Here is a 15,710-nt window from a genome sequence, read left to right as displayed (position 1 = left end):
TACTGAGTTACTGTTAGGGCTAAGGCTAGCTGCTACTACTGTTAGGGCTAAACTGGCTAGCTACTAGTACTTTAGGGGCTAACTGGTTAGCTACTACTACTGTTAGGGCTAGACGGGCTAGCTACTACTACTGTTAGGGCTAACTGGCTAGCTACTAGCGTGTTAGGGATACTGGCTAGCTTCTAATACTGTTAGGGCTAACTGGCTAAGCTACTAGTACTGTTTGGGGCTAACTGCTAGCTGCTACTACTGTTAGGGGATAAACTGGCTAGCTACTAGTACTGTTCAGGGGCTAACTGGGCTAGCTACTACTACTGTTAGGCTAAACTGGCTAGCTACTAGTACTGTTAGGGCAAACTGGCTAGCTACTAAGTACTGCTAGGGCTAACTGGCTGCTGCTACTATTAGCTAGCCAGATATCCATAATAATTGACATCTATCTTGCATTGTGTATTAGTTTGTAGAGTTATTTTTGCCTGGTAAACTATCTGGTTAGCTACATTATTACAATTCACATATCTAGCTGATAATAATGAAGTAAATCGTTTGCTTTGTGTATATCTTGTTTGGTCTCTATTGTTGCCATTGTCTGGCTGGAGAAGGTTCAGTGAATGGGGAGGTGCAGCGTGAGTATACAGTAGGGAGGAGCAGCATGAGGAATACGAGTAGGGAAGGGCGCATGAGGTAATACAGTAGGGGGAGGAGCAGCGTGAGGTAATACAGTAGGGAGATGCAGCATGAGGTAATACAGTAGGGGAGGAGCAGCGTGAGGTAATACAGTAGGGGGAGTGGGAGTTAATAAGTAGGGGAGAGCAGCGAGGAATACGGGTTGCGTGAAACCATCTCGGTGTGGTGGTAAAGTGGTAATAAACACACTCTGTTGTGGTGGTAAAGTGGTAATAAACACATCTCTGTGTGGTGGTAAAGTGGTATAAAACCACATCTCTGTGTGGTGGTAATAAACACATCTCTGTGTGTGGTAAAGTGGTAATAAACACATCTCTGTGTGGTGGTAATAAACACATCTCTGTGTGGTGGTAAAGTGGTAATAAACACATCTCTGTGTGGGTAAAGTGGTAATAAACACATCTCTGTGTGGTGGTAATGGTAAAAACACATCTCTGTGTGGTGGTAAAGTGGTAATAAACACATCTCTGTGTGGTGGTAATAAACACATCTCTGTGTGGTGGTAATAAACACATCTCTGTTTGGTGGTAAAGTGGTAATAAACACATCTCTGTGTGGTGGTGGTAATAAACACATCTCTGTTGTGGTGGTAATAAACACATCTCTTGTGGTGGTGGTAATAAACACATCTCTGTTTGGTGGTAAAGTGGTAATAAACACATCTCGTGTGTGGTGGTAAAGTGGTAATAACACATCTCTGTGTGGTGGTAATAAACACATCTCTGTTGTGGTGGTAATAAACACATCTCTGTGTGGTGGTAAAGTGGTAATAAACACATCTCTGTGTGTGTAAAGTGGTAATAAACACATCTCTGTGTTGGTGTAAAGTGGTAATAAACACATCTCTGTGTGGTGGTGAATAAACACATCTCTGGTGGTGGTATAAAACACATCTCGTGGTGGTAAAGTGGTAATAAACACATCTCTGTGTTGGTGAAAGAGTAATAAACACATCTCTGTGTGGTGGTAATAAACACATCTTCTGTGTGGTGGTAAAGTGGTAATAAACACATCTCTGTGTGTTGGTAATAAACACATCTCTGTGTGGTGTGGTAATAAACACATCTCTGTGTGGTGGTAAAGAGGTAATAAACACATCTCTGTGTGGTGGGAATAAACACATCTCTGTGTGGTGGTAAAGTGGTAATAAACACATCTCTGTGTGGGTGGTAAAAACACATCTCTGTGTGGTGGTAAATGGTAATAAACACATCTCTGTTTGGTGGTAATAAAACACATCTCTGTGTGGTGGTAAAGTGGTAATAAACACATCTCTGTGTGGTGGTAAAGGTAATAAACACATCTCTGTGTGGTGGTAATAAACACATCTCTGTGTGGTGGTAAAGAGGTAATAAACACATCTCTGTGTGTGGTTGGTAATAAAACTCTCTGTGTGTGGTAAAGGGTAATAAACACATCTCTGTGTGGTGGTAAGAGGTAATAAACACATCTCTGTGTGGTGGTAAAGAGGTAATAAACACATCTCTGGTGTGGTGGTAATAACACATCTCTGTGTGGTGGTAAAGAGGAATAAAACACATCTCTGTGTGGTGGTAAAGTGGTAATAAACACATCTCTGTGTGGTGGTAATAAAACACATCTCTGTGGGTGGTAAAGAGGTAATAAACACATCTCTGTGTGGTGGTAATAAACACATCTCTGTGTGGTGGTAAAGGTAATAAACACATCTCTGTTGTAGGTGGAATAAACACATCTCTCTGTGTGGTGGTAAAGTGGTAATAAACACATCTCTGGCTAGCCAGTTAGCCCTAACAGTACTAGTAGCTAGCCAGTTAGCCCTAACAGTACTAGTAGCTAGCCAGTTAGCCCTAACAGTAGTAGCAGCTAGTCAGTTATCCATAACAGTACTAGTAGCTAGCCAGTTAGCCCTAACGGTAGTAGCAGCTAGCCAGTTATCCCTTGCAGTTCTAGTAGCTAGCCAGTTAGCCCTATTGACTTATTATGGGCTTGTGATCTACGATACGTAGGCAGGTAAACATGACAAAATTAACACAGCATGTATTTATTAACTTATCAAGATCAAATATTGTAGTCAGGCTTCATATGCGATGTGAATAGGCAATATTTCATTCCGAAGTCAGAGTGTATTTTCTCTCGCTTCAGCTCAAATAATGTCCGCCATTGCTTTCAAGAAATGTAGCGCCCTTTCGTACGTGATTGCTTCATATTTCTTTGCAAACTTTCCGTTGAAGCTTACATCGATGAATGCTTTAAGATATGTACATATGGTCTACGCATTCGAGAACTGCCCTCCATGCTTCGTTTCACATACTTTGATTTGGACTCATACTCCAACCCTCCTGTGCTCCAACCAGAGAATGGTGGTATGCATTTTGAGAAATACCCTCTATCTCTCTCTCTTCTGTCTGTCTGTCTCTCTCTATCATTCTGTCTGTCTCTCTGTCTATCTCTCTCTATCATTCTGTCTGTCTCTCTGTCTATCTCTCTCTATCATTCTGTCTGTCTCTCTCTGTCTATCTCTCTCTATCATTCTGTCTATCTCTCTCTGTCAATCTCTATCAATCTGTCTGTCTCTCTGTCTATCTCTCTCTGTCGTTATGTCTGTCTATCTCTCTACATTCTGTTTGTCTCTCTCTCTGTATATCCCTCTCTATCATTCTGTCTGTCTCTCTGTCTATCTCTCTCTATCGTTCTGTCTGTCTATCTCTCTATCATTCTGTCTATCTCTCTCTGTCGTTATGTCTGTCTATCTCTCTCTACATTCTGTTTGTCTCTCTCTCTGTCTATCCCTCTCTATCATTCTGTCTGTCTCTCTGTCTATCTCTCTCTATCGTTCTGTCTGTCTATCTCTATCATTCTGTTTGTCTCTCTCTGTCTATCTATCTCTATTGTTCTGTCTGTCTATCTCTCTATCATTCTGTCTCTCTCTCTCTGTCTCTATTGCTCTGTCTGTCTCTCTCTTCCTGCCTCTTTCTGTCTGTGTGTGTGTGTCTCTCTCTCTCGCTCTCTGATTGTCTCTCTCTCTCTCTTTGATTCTCTCTTTGGTGCCAGCTGCCTGCCACACATGAACAGGGAGAGAGAGAGGGAGAGAGAGAGAGAGGGAGAGGGAGAGATGGAGCGACCCAAGGACACTGATAACAAAAGGCAAAAGGGTGTGCACTCTTTCTCTCTCTCTCTATTCTCACATATAAAATTGTACTGAGTCATGTGTGCAAACAGTCATATTCACGAGGTGAAGTGTTTTATATTGGTAAGTCATCTCCTTTGGTTCAAAGCTGTTTATTTCACCAGGCTATTGGAGCTGGCTAGAACCCTAGATAGGCGACAGTCATTCTCCTTGTTACTGATGCAAACTCCCTCCAGTGGCTTGGCAGGGTACAGTAGGCTACACTCTCCAATGGTGGACGTGGCACCATGGAATTGAAAAGACATGTACTGTAGAACACCTGTGGGCATCTAAGCCTTTCAATATCCCACGTTATCATGTTCCCAGGTATCCCATGTTATTATGTTCCCAGGTATCATGTTATCATGTTCCCAGGTATCATGTTATCATGTTCCCAAGGAATCATGTTATCATTTTCCCAGAATCCATCTTATCTTGTTCCCAGTGAACCCCATGTTATCTAGTTCCCAGATATCCCATGTTTATATTTCATGTCCCAGATATCCCATGTTATCTTGTTCCCAGTACCATGTTATCATGAGTCCAAGTATCGGTTATCATGTTCCCAGGTATCCATGTTTATCATGTTCCCAGTATTCGTTATCATGTTCCCAGGTATCCATTTGTTCCCCAGGTATCATGTTATCATGTTCCACATGTTTTGTCCGTTACCATTTATCATGTTCCCAGTAATCCATTGTTATCATGTTCCCAGTATCCTGTTTATCATGTGTTCCCAGTCACGTTATCATGTTAAGTCACTGTTTCCCGCTAGGTATTCAGTGTTATCATGTTCCCAGGGTAATGTGTTTATCATGTTCCAGGTCATTATCCATGTTCCAGGTATCATGTTATCATTGTTCCCAGGTAGTCAATGTTATCATGTTCCCAGGTATCCCATGTATCATGTTCCCAGGTTCATGTTATCATGTTCCCAGGTATTCATTTATCATATTCCCATGTACCCCATGTTATCTGTTCCCAGGTATCCCATGTTATCATTTCCCAGGTATCCCATGTATCATGTTCCCAGGTATCATTTATTTATGTTCCCCCAGGTATCATTTATCATGCTTCCCAGGTATCCCATTTATCATGTTCCCAGGTATCATGTTATCATGTTCCAGGTATCATGCATCATGTTCCCAGGTATCCCATGTTATCATGTTCCCAGGTATTCCCATGTTATCATGTTCCCAGTTATCATGGTCCCAGGTATCATGTTATCATGTTCCCAGGTATTCCATGTTATCATTTCCCCCCCACCTTAATTTAACACGTAGGCAAAGTGAGAACAAGTTCTCATTTACAATTGCGACCTGGCCAAGATAAAGCAAAGCAGTGCACACATACAACAAACAGCATGGAGTAAAACAAACATTACAATTCACATAATTACAGTTAGAAAATAAGTCTTATATACAATTGAGGCAAGTGAGGTGAGATAAGGACGTGAAGGCAAAAAAGCCATGTGACGAAGTAAATAATAGCAAGTAAAACACTGGAATGTAGATTTGCATCATTATGGTCCCAGGTATCAATGCTTATCATGGTCCTACGGATCATGTTATCATTGGGCCCAGTATCATGTTATCATCGGTCCCAAAAGGTATCATGTTATCTGTCCCTTATCATGTATCATGTTTCCCAGGTATCTTGTTATCATGTTTTCCCAGTATCGTGTTATCATTGTTCCCAGGTATCGTGTTATCATTTCCCAGGTGTCATGTTATCATGTTCCCAGGTATCATGTTATCATTGTCCCAGTTATCGTGGTTATCATGTTCCCAGGTATGTTTATTCATGTTCCCAGTATCGTGGTTACATGTTCCCAGTATCATGTTCCCAGGTATCCTGTTCCCCGGGTATCATGTTCCCAGGTGTATCGTGTTATCATGTTCCCAGGTATCATGTTATCATGTTCCCAGGTATCGTTATCATGTTCCCAGTATAACATGTATCATGTTAAACCCAGGTATCATGGTATCATGTTCCCAGGTAATCAGTGTTTTCATGTTCCCAGGCTTCATGTTTTCATGTTCCCAGGTATCCCATGTTATTTCATTTCCCAGTATTCATGTTCCTTGATGTCTGAAACATACTGTAGGTAGTAGTGCAGTGTAAAAGCCGTGTTCTTTTCTACTTCTCATAAGCTAAAGCACAAAAAGACCTATTGCACGACAGACACTGGTAGCGTCCCACCTGCCAACATACGTTTGTAAATCGGCAAGAGCGCGAAATTCAAACTACAGTATGTATAAATATTTAACATGCGATAGAAAACGAAAAGATTAGCATTCCTGAAACATTATTTTGTTTAAATATAATTGATCTCTGAGGGAAATAGGCTTTATTGCACCCCAAATAGCCATTTTAATTTATTAGGATCACTATTATTCACTATTATTTATTTTTATCAACCTTTATTTAACTAGTCCTAAGGGACTCCCAATCACGGCCGGATGTGATACAGCCTGGATTCGAACCAGGGACTGTAGTGACCCCTCTAGCGTCACTGAGATGCCAGCGTGCTTAGACCGCTGCACCTGACATTCAATTTGGACCCAACATTTAATTTATTTTATTATTTTTAGGGGGTATACTTTTTTTAGGGTGTAAACTGGACCAAACATTTTTCTAAGAATGAGTAAAACATGGAATAATAGTCAAAAGCATCTATGGATACCCAAACATCCCACCCTAACACAAGTAGTATAGAGCTTGCTTGGAGTATTGTTTCTTCATCCTACGTATTATCAGTGAATTTGGTGCTGTTCCCCCCCCCCCCCCCCCCTCTGTTCATGAGAATTAGTCATTGAAGTTTGTTGGGTTTCATATTCCATTCCTACAGCCTGATATTACCAGGTTCCTACCACTAGATGGTGCTGTTTTCCCCCCACTGGTCATTAATTAGTAGTTTTGGTTATATTCCATCCACATCCTGATATTACCAGGTATCTGACCACTAAGATGGTGCTGGTTATCCCCACTGTTCATTAATTATTGAAGTTGTTGCGGTTCATATTCCATCCTACATCCTGATATTACCAGGTTCTGACCACTAGATGGTGCTGTTTTCCCCCCACTGGTCATTAATTATTGAAGTTGTTGGGTTCATATTCCATCCTACATCCTGATATTACCAGGTTCTGGCCACTAGATGGTGCTGTTCCTGCTATTAGGCTATATATTTCTAAAGGGACATATTGGTTTCCTTACCCTGTAAGCAGTCTATGGACATGGCATGACAGCAACTCATGCTTTGGCTTTTCTTACCTCGTGTGACCGTCCTTGTCTATCAGTGTATCATTGTTTTGTTACTTGTCATGTTTTGTGTTTTTTGTGGACCCCAGGAAGAGTAGCCTCATGTCTAACTCATTATTAGAAAAAGGTTTGGTCCAAATTGGATGTGAGGTACTATCTTTATTGAATATTATATGAATCCTATAAATTGAAATGACCAATTTGGATGCAATCAATGCTAATCTTCTATTTCTAAAAAATAAACGATTTCAGAACAATCTCAGATGTTGGTGTTGAAATCCTCTTTCTTGTGCTTTTTGAGGTGGAACGACCCCAGGGTCCTCCTCCCTGTGGTGTACTGTATTATAGACCTGACCTAGCCTGGTTAAACAAAGACTGACTAAACACTTACCGTAGGCGGCTGGGATCACCAGGGTCCTCCTCAGTATTATATAGGGTTCTGTACTATAGATCTAGCCTGGAAAAAGAACACAGCATTCAATCTGGTTTAGCCAGGCTACCATAGACATGTAGCTAGTCGAGGTCACTAGCGTTTTTTTTCACTGTGGTGTACATACTATAATGTGGAGATCTGACCCTGAAGCGTGAAACACAAACCTTCTCACATTCCGCTGAGTAAAATGTCAATATCGACAACTACCTACACAATGTAAAGAATGCTTCTTGAAACCATTTTTCTTCCCTTTTTCCCCGAGTTTTGGTCGGCTGGGGAGTGGGAGGGCAGGGACAGTTTCCTCCTCTCAAACTGTAGAAATCCAGATGTCAGGTCAGCATGATAACACTTTTTATTTTTAGAAGAGAGAGAAGATTCTCAGGGGAAAGAGTTAAAGGTACCCAACTCCTTAATCCGTAGAGAGACCTGACACTACTGAGAAACTAAAAAAATAACACTGATGACAGCAAAAGAATCAAACCAGCAGTTAGTAGAAGGAAGTTGAATTTGAGAGGAATGTGCAGACACAAATAAAAGACACAAACATGTTCTTTGTCACAACAGAGGGACAGTCACACAGGGCACAGCACTCTGGTATTGTGTTAGTTTCTGCTCATGTTCCCTAAGCTGGCAAACGAAACATTAGTTCCTGCCAACGCAGCAGCTACTCTTCCTGGGGTTTATTAATGGATCCCCATTAGTTCCTGTCAAGGCAGCAGCTACTCTTCCTGGGGTTTATTATGGATCCCCATTAGTTCCTGTCAAGGCACCAGCTACTCTTCCTGGGGTTTATTATGATCTCCATTAGTTCCTGCCAAAGCAGCCAGTACTCATTCCTGGGGTATTATGGATCCCCATTAGTTCCTGCCAAGGCAGCAGCTACTCTTCCTGGGGTTTATTATGGATCTCCATTAGTTCCTGCCAAGGCAGCAGCTACTCTTCCTGGGGTTTATTATGGATCCCCATTAGTACCTACCAAGGCAGCAGCTACTCTTCCTGGGGTCCAAAAATATTAAGGCACTTACATCAACCAAACACTTTTTTGCATCATATAACATTACACCACTATATATCTACAATACAAAATGCATAAAACCACCATATAACAATATTACAATGTACGTGTGTGTATAGAGTGTGTGTGTGTGCGTGTCTGTTCCTTTGTGTGTGTCTCTTCACAGTCCCCGCTGTCCCATGAGGTGTATTTTTACCTGTTTTTAAATCTGATTCTACTGCTGCATCAGTTACCTGATGTGGAATAGAGTTCCATGTAGTCATGGCTCTATGTAGTACTGTGCGCCTCCCATAGTCTGTTCTGGACTTGGGGACTGTGAAGAGACCTCTGGTGGCATGTCTCGTGGGGTATGCATGTGTGTCTGAGCTGTTTGCTAGTAGTTTAATCAGACACCTTGGTGCATTCAGCCTGTCAACACTTTTTACAAAAACAAGTAGTGAGGAAGTCAACCTCTCCTCCACTTTGAGCCATGAACAATTTACATGATAATATTAGCTCTCCTTGTACACTTAAGGGCTAGCCTTGCTGCCCTGGTCTGAGCAAATTGTAATTTTCCGAGGTCCCTCTTTGTGGCACCTGACCACACGACTGAACAGTAGTCCAGGTGCGACAACTAGGGCCTGTAGGACCTGCCTTGTTGATAGTGTTGTTGAGAAGATAGAAACTAGGGCCTGTAGGACCTGCCTTGTTGACAGGGTTGTTGAGAAGATAGAAACTAGGGCCTGTAGGACCTGCCTTGTTGACAGGGTTGTTGAGAAGGTAGAACCTAGGACCTGTAGGACCTGCCTTGTTGACAGTCTGGTTGAGCTTTGATTATGCCAGCAGAGACTTTAAAAATGCAACCTTGCATGGTTTTATTTTGCCCAATGAGCATGTAAGATATGCAGCAGAAAGCTAAGGCCATCCTCCAATGGAAGGAGATCAGATAAAAGATACAGGAAATTGGATTAGGTTCGCTGACTATAAACAATTCACAGTTATGGTCTTGCAAATTTAATGAAACGCTACAGTATTGCCTGACTGGCCAGAACACATTTTCTGCTGAGGAGAAAAATCAGAAAAATCGACTCTAGTTCCCTAAAATAATGTAAGGATAGTTATTTTAGGGAATTAGAGTAGATTTTTTTTCGGCGTGATTGGTTGGTCCTTACTGTGTTTTGGTAATGAACGGCTATCTTTACATTACTAGTGAATGTGATTCCTTCTCCTGTTGAAAATATGCTGACCTTCTTCCACATGTAATTCTACATTATTCCACATGTAGTATGTAGAGAACAATAGCAATGGTGTCTTTTTGTAGGCACTACCTCCACCATGGCTCACTGGCCAAAGCGGCAGGTAGCCTAGTGGTTAGAGTTGTCGTGTCTTTGGCTATGCCGAATTAAGTGATATGACATGCTATTCTATCAAATCCTTTCTCTGTAATTGATATTACCTGATTGCGCTAATCATGTAAATGTAATTAACTAGAGAGGCGGGGCACCACAAAGTAATACTTATAGAGCAGTTATCTTCCGAATAAACTCTTAAAGACCTAGTAATATTTTACATCAATAGCAGTCAATATTAATCGTCACCTTGTTTAGTCTCATCTGAAAGTTGTACATTCATCTTCACGAATCCTGGCTAACAAGTTGAATCAGCAACAAAATTGGGTTTTTATTATTTATTTACTAAATACCTAACTAATCACACAGAATTACATATACACAGAATGAATCATACCTTGATTACAAATTATGTCATAAAGGGAACAGATATGACAGCTGGTTACACAAAGGAAAGGGGGTTGGGTTTGAGTGAAAGAGCGGGAAGACTGAGGAACAAATATCGTAAATACAAAATCCTATGCATTCTAAATTACCGCCCATTTGGAAAAGGAAAATGCAATAAATATTTACTCTGAGCTGCGATTCAATAGGTTGGTGGTAGATGGAAGGCCGTGTTGCCCAACAGAGTCCTTTGTCCTTTGAAGAGTGTCTCTGGTGGTGAACGGGAAACGTTGTAATGTCGTCGTTGTGTGGTAGACGGGATACTCTGTCTGTCCTCTCCTAGCCCACGTTTACACTGGCCCGCTGCTAACTCAACGGCTAGGAGGTATCACTTCTGTAGCGAATAAGAGTTCAAAGTTCATACCATTCGCAACCAAAGCTCACGCTGAGGTTGGTTTCATTCTGTAGTTATTATCTGAATCCTTCTGACATCGGAACGTCGTCCTAATGTACCCGGAACAGGAGATTACATTTTCGTCAAGGGCTTATATAGTGGAGGGAGAGAAGGGTGTGTTTCATAGTGTCACGGCCCCTCTGCATTGCAGGGGCGGTTCCTCCTGCAGGCAGAGGAGGGTCGTTAGTGATTGGAGCCACATGGGCTCAGGGTATTTAAACTTGTTTCACTAATCACATCTCTCTCTCTCTCTCTCTCTCTCTCTCTGCTCCTCCAGGTATGATCCTGTTTTGTTTGTTCCTTTGTAGTTTTGCATAGTTTTCACTCAGTCATATTTACACACACAGATTCACGCATCCATGCACTTTACATACACCCTACATTATGATACTTCCACACCTCATTCCTTTTTCTTAGTTTAAAGTTAATAGTTTTGGTTTAGAATAAAGAACCTTTTTAATTGGCCTATACCTGTTTGTGTCCCCTCATTTTTGTCACAGGCTATGAGCCGGCCTGTGACAGTAGTTTATAACCCATGTTTCTTCACAGGGGCGGGCCACTGATTGAGCAGAGCTCTAATCTTATGAAAACCCAATTCTCTCATTTGGAAGCTAAAATTACATTTAATCTTTTCACAAATAGTTTCATTTAAATTGCATTTAAATTGCACAACAATTCCATGTGAATCTGATAACTATAATGTGTAGACTTTCCCAGATACAGTTTGTTGTCTTGTCATCAGTCATAATGTCTCAGATGACAACTGAACTGACATCATATTCATTAAGTTCCAACGCATATTTTCAACTGGTTCTATTACCGAAATATGGTTCCTTTCCCTCCACTTGTTTGATGTTCCCAGACTCTCTATCTTTAACAAAGGCTATTCAAGAGAGAGAGGGAAGGGAGGGAGAAAGGTATTTATGGGGGGGGGTGGTCATAAACCTTACCTACAGGCCAACGTCATAACAGAGTATAGGGGCGGCAGGTAGCCTAGTGGTTAGAGCTTTGAACTTGTTACTGAAAGTTTTCAAGATCAAATCCCCGAGCTGACAATTGAAACATCTGTTGTTCTGCCCCTGAATAAGGCAGTTAACCCACTGTTCCTAGGCCGTCATCAAAAATAAGAATTTGTTCTTAACTGACTTCTCTAGTTAAATTAAGGTAAAATATATATATATTTTTTAAAGCCTATGGGTTAATGAATGGCAATTTTGGAGGGTTTTGGGTTTTCTATGAGATAACCTAATTTTTTTGTGAATTTTGAAGCATTTATGTAATCAGAAAAAGCACAAAGGCTTCATAATTCATAAAGTCATGTTTAACTGACTGATGTTATCTCACAGAACAATACTTATAGATCGGTTAGCTGACAACGTAAGGAAAACGATGGGCACGCTTCAATGGGGCAGAAGTTCATGAGTTCTAGTGATTCAGGATGGCCAGATAGCTACCAACAATGACAAACTGCCACGTGGGGAATTGTAAGTGTCTCATCATCTTGTTCTTGATACCTTGTCTTGTTTTGACTGATTTAATTTCAATGCTAATATGGCTAAAATTCGCTAGCTAGCTGACCAACAACTGTAACAATGTATTTGAGAGACAAGTTGACATTGTGCAAATTGTATTTATGTTTTTGAATAAACATTGGAGACGAAATATAGTTTACATATTGTCAACAATCTAAGCCAACCTTGTCTGTTTTGCCCCGTAGTTGCTAAACAACCAACCCCTGTAAGATCTCCTAAGCCTATGTTAACCACAGACCTTATTTGGGGCGTTTATTCGTAAACCCTATTCTTCCCCATTAATCCCCCCCCCCCAATAGGTATGGATGAACCTACCAAAGGTATTTCATTTCTGTTTTTTTAGGACTACAAGCTGGCGAACAGTATTGTAAGGTAATCAAAGAAGCTAAGAAATGTTAGCTAAGCTGTCACTTGTTGACCACCGGTGGGTGTCCTGTTCTCCTCACTCTTTTGTTCTTCTGCCAGACGACAGCTCTCTCCTTTTTTCAGATGTCTATATACAGACAGACTGGTCCCGTAGACTATAAATAAAATGCCCTAACAAGGTCCTGACTATAGTAGTACAGTATCTGGCTGTATCGTCTCAATCCCAAGGTCAGTCTGTCAGGCAGACGACTAGAGCTCTGCACAGGTATGAATTTGAAGCCCGAGCCCTACCCAGGCCCGTGACGTTCAGGCCCTACCCAGGCCCGCGACGTTCAGGCCCTTACCCAGGCCCGTGACAATCAGGCCCTACCCAGGCCCGTGACAATCAGGCCCTACCCAGGCCCGTGATGTTCAGGCCCTACCCAGGCCCGTGACGTTCAGGCCCTACCCAGGCCCGCGACTTCAGGCCCTACCCAGGCCCGCGACGTTCAGGCCCTACCCACGGCCCGCGACGTTCAGGCCCCACCAGGCCGTGACGTCATCACCACCAGCCCGTGACAATCAGGCCCTACCCAGGCCTGCGACGTTCAGGCCTACCAGGCCCGCGACAAGCAGGCCCTACCGGCCGCAACAATCAGGCCCTCCCAGGCCCTGCAACGTTCAGGCCCTACCCAGGCCCGCCCCCCCCCCCGCCCCCCGCCGCCCCCTGTGACGTTCAGGCCTACCCAGGCCCAACGACGTTCAGGCCCTACCCAGGCCCGTGACGTTCAGGCCCTACCCAGGCCCGTGACGTTCAGGCCCTGCCCAGGCCCGTGACGTTCAGGCCCTACCCAGGCCTGCAACGTTCAGGCCCTACCCAGGCCAGATTGCTTCTGGCAAATTTAAAGCCCATGCCCCGAAATCAGAAATAACTTCCTCTGTTAGTAAATCCATTAGCTGCTCCTCTTGGTCGGTCACCTGCTCCCTGCTCACAGCTCGCTCTGCTCATGGCGCTCTGAGTCTGAGTATCCATAGCAACGGCTCCACTTGGGCTGCTCTGCTCCATGAAGAGACACGAGAGAGCAGTCAGCTGTTAAGCTACTTTTCGTCACTCTAAACTCTGGCAAAACACAAGTAACATTATTTTCTGTGAAATAATCTCTCCTGTCTCTATATTTGACGAGGTACTTCTGACATCTTGTTATGATCTTAGTCAGATATGACTGTACTGCGCAGCAGAGCACGCGCAAATGGCTCAGTTTCAAAATGTTAGTGATCAATTTAGTGATACCCAAGCCCTGCTCTTACCCTAGTTATTGATGAAATGAAGGCCCTACCCTAGTTTTTGATGAAATGAAGGCCCTACCCTAGTTTTTGATGAAATGAAGGCCCTACCCTAGTTTTTGATGAAATGAAGGCCCTACCCAGCCCTAACCCGATGAATAAAGTCTTGGCCGTCTGGCTCGGGTTGGGTAGCAGAGCTCTACAGACTATAATACATCCTTTGGCAGGGTGTTTAATCATAGGCTTTATGCACAATGGAAATTAGTGGGAGCTGATGCCAAGGAAAGAGACTCAGACGAACTCTGGCACTGGCAATGACACTGCCCAGTCTGTCCTCTGTTAGCAGTGTAGTGCAGATGTAGCCTAGCCTAGACCTGGGCTGGGCCAGGAAGAGGGACATCTGCTCTCTCATGTTAGTTCCTTTTGTGTTGAGTGGGGAAACATTGCCTCTCTGTTAGACTGGCATTATAAATAATGAACTGTTATTTAAAAAGAGAGAACTACTGTAGCAACCAGCTGTTTTACTTAAGTAGCTGTATAGGACTGATAGTCAATGCTGTTCACACAGTATTCTGTTGGACCTCAAACTTACGTGAGATACTAGCCGTAGGTTACCGTACCGGCCGTGGTCTACCGTACCGGCCGTGGCCTACCGTACCGTGCTCTACCGTACCGGCCGTTGCCTACCGTACCGGCCGTGGCCCACCGTACCGGCCGTGGCTTACCGTACCGGGCCGTGTCCTACCGTACCGGGCCGTGGCCTACCGTACCGGCCGTGTCCTACCGTACCGGCCGTTGCCTACCGTACCGGCCGTGGCCTACCGTACCGGCCGTGGCCTAACGTACCGCCCGTGGCCTACCGTACCGGGCCGTGGCTTACCGTACCGGCCGTGGCTTACCGTACCGGGCCGTGGCCTACCGTACCGGCCGTGGCTTACCGGTACCGCGGCCGTGTCCTACCGTACCGGCCGTGGCTTACCGTACCGGGCCGTGGCCTACCGTACCGGCCGTGGCTTACCGTACCGGGCCGTGCTCTACCGTACTGGGCCGTGGCCTACCGTACCGGCCGTGGCTTACCGTACCGGGCCGTGTCCTACCGGCAAAACACTGGCTCCAGTGTGTTGTATTGATGTTTCTTTGGCTTCAGCAGTCTCTGGAGGAGCCTGTCTGCTGCCATGCATAATGAAATAGCTATGTGGTAATAATTCTCTGTCCGGATAGTTATTAGTGTCTGCTCCATGCTAGCACTCCCCTGAGGTTCAGGCTAGCTGCAACATCTGCAACCTACATCAGCATTAACTATTGATTAAAATGTGTCTCATTTAATACTGAGCCTCAGACAGACATCATGATGCAGATGAGACATATGAATTAAAATATATCCCATTGTTATTTCTCCTGATACATTGTCTTGAGAGGATGGGAGGGGGTTGTGATGAGAGGGATGAGGATGGGATGGGATTGGATGAGAGCGATGAGGATGGGATGGGGTTGGATGAGAGCGATGAGGATGGGAGGGGGTTGGATGAGAGCGATGAGGATGGGAGGGGGTTGTAGGGTGTGAAATGGGTTGATGTCTGTCTTTTGACCTTGTTAAACACAACAGTCTGCTTCTCCCCTTTTGATGTTGAACTGAAGAGGCATGTCTTCTAGATGTTTAATTGAGAATATTTGCTGATGTGTGCTGTCACATTTCATGTCTGTCTGTCAGTACTGCTAAAGGGGGCAGAATAGCAATCTACAGTAGAGAAAGCCTGCAGAGTTCTGTCATACTATCCAGGTCTATGCCCAAACAGTTCGAGCTTCTACTTTTAAAGATCCATCTCTCCAGAAATA

General features: G+C 43.6%; 1 protein-coding gene across 1 annotated transcript in view; it reads left to right on the top strand.

Annotated features, from left to right (window-relative positions):
• Positions 1 to 13,427, top strand: part of LOC139022859 (uncharacterized) — a 42,193-nt gene extending 28,766 nt beyond the window's left edge. Inside the window, exon 2 of the mRNA XM_070434285.1 lies at positions 13,177 to 13,427. Coding sequence (XP_070290386.1) covers positions 13,177 to 13,427 — 251 coding nt within the window. The remainder of the gene's footprint in view (positions 1 to 13,176) is intronic.
• The last annotated feature ends 2,283 nt before the right edge of the window (positions 13,428 to 15,710 follow it).

The sequence above is a fragment of the Salvelinus sp. IW2-2015 genome, linkage group LG23 (genome assembly GCF_002910315.2).
Source record: "Salvelinus sp. IW2-2015 linkage group LG23, ASM291031v2, whole genome shotgun sequence".
Classification (NCBI taxonomy): Eukaryota; Metazoa; Chordata; class Actinopteri; order Salmoniformes; family Salmonidae; genus Salvelinus; species Salvelinus sp. IW2-2015.
The sequence above is the reverse complement of the archived record's forward strand: the minus strand, read 5'-3'. Positions and strand labels throughout refer to the sequence as shown.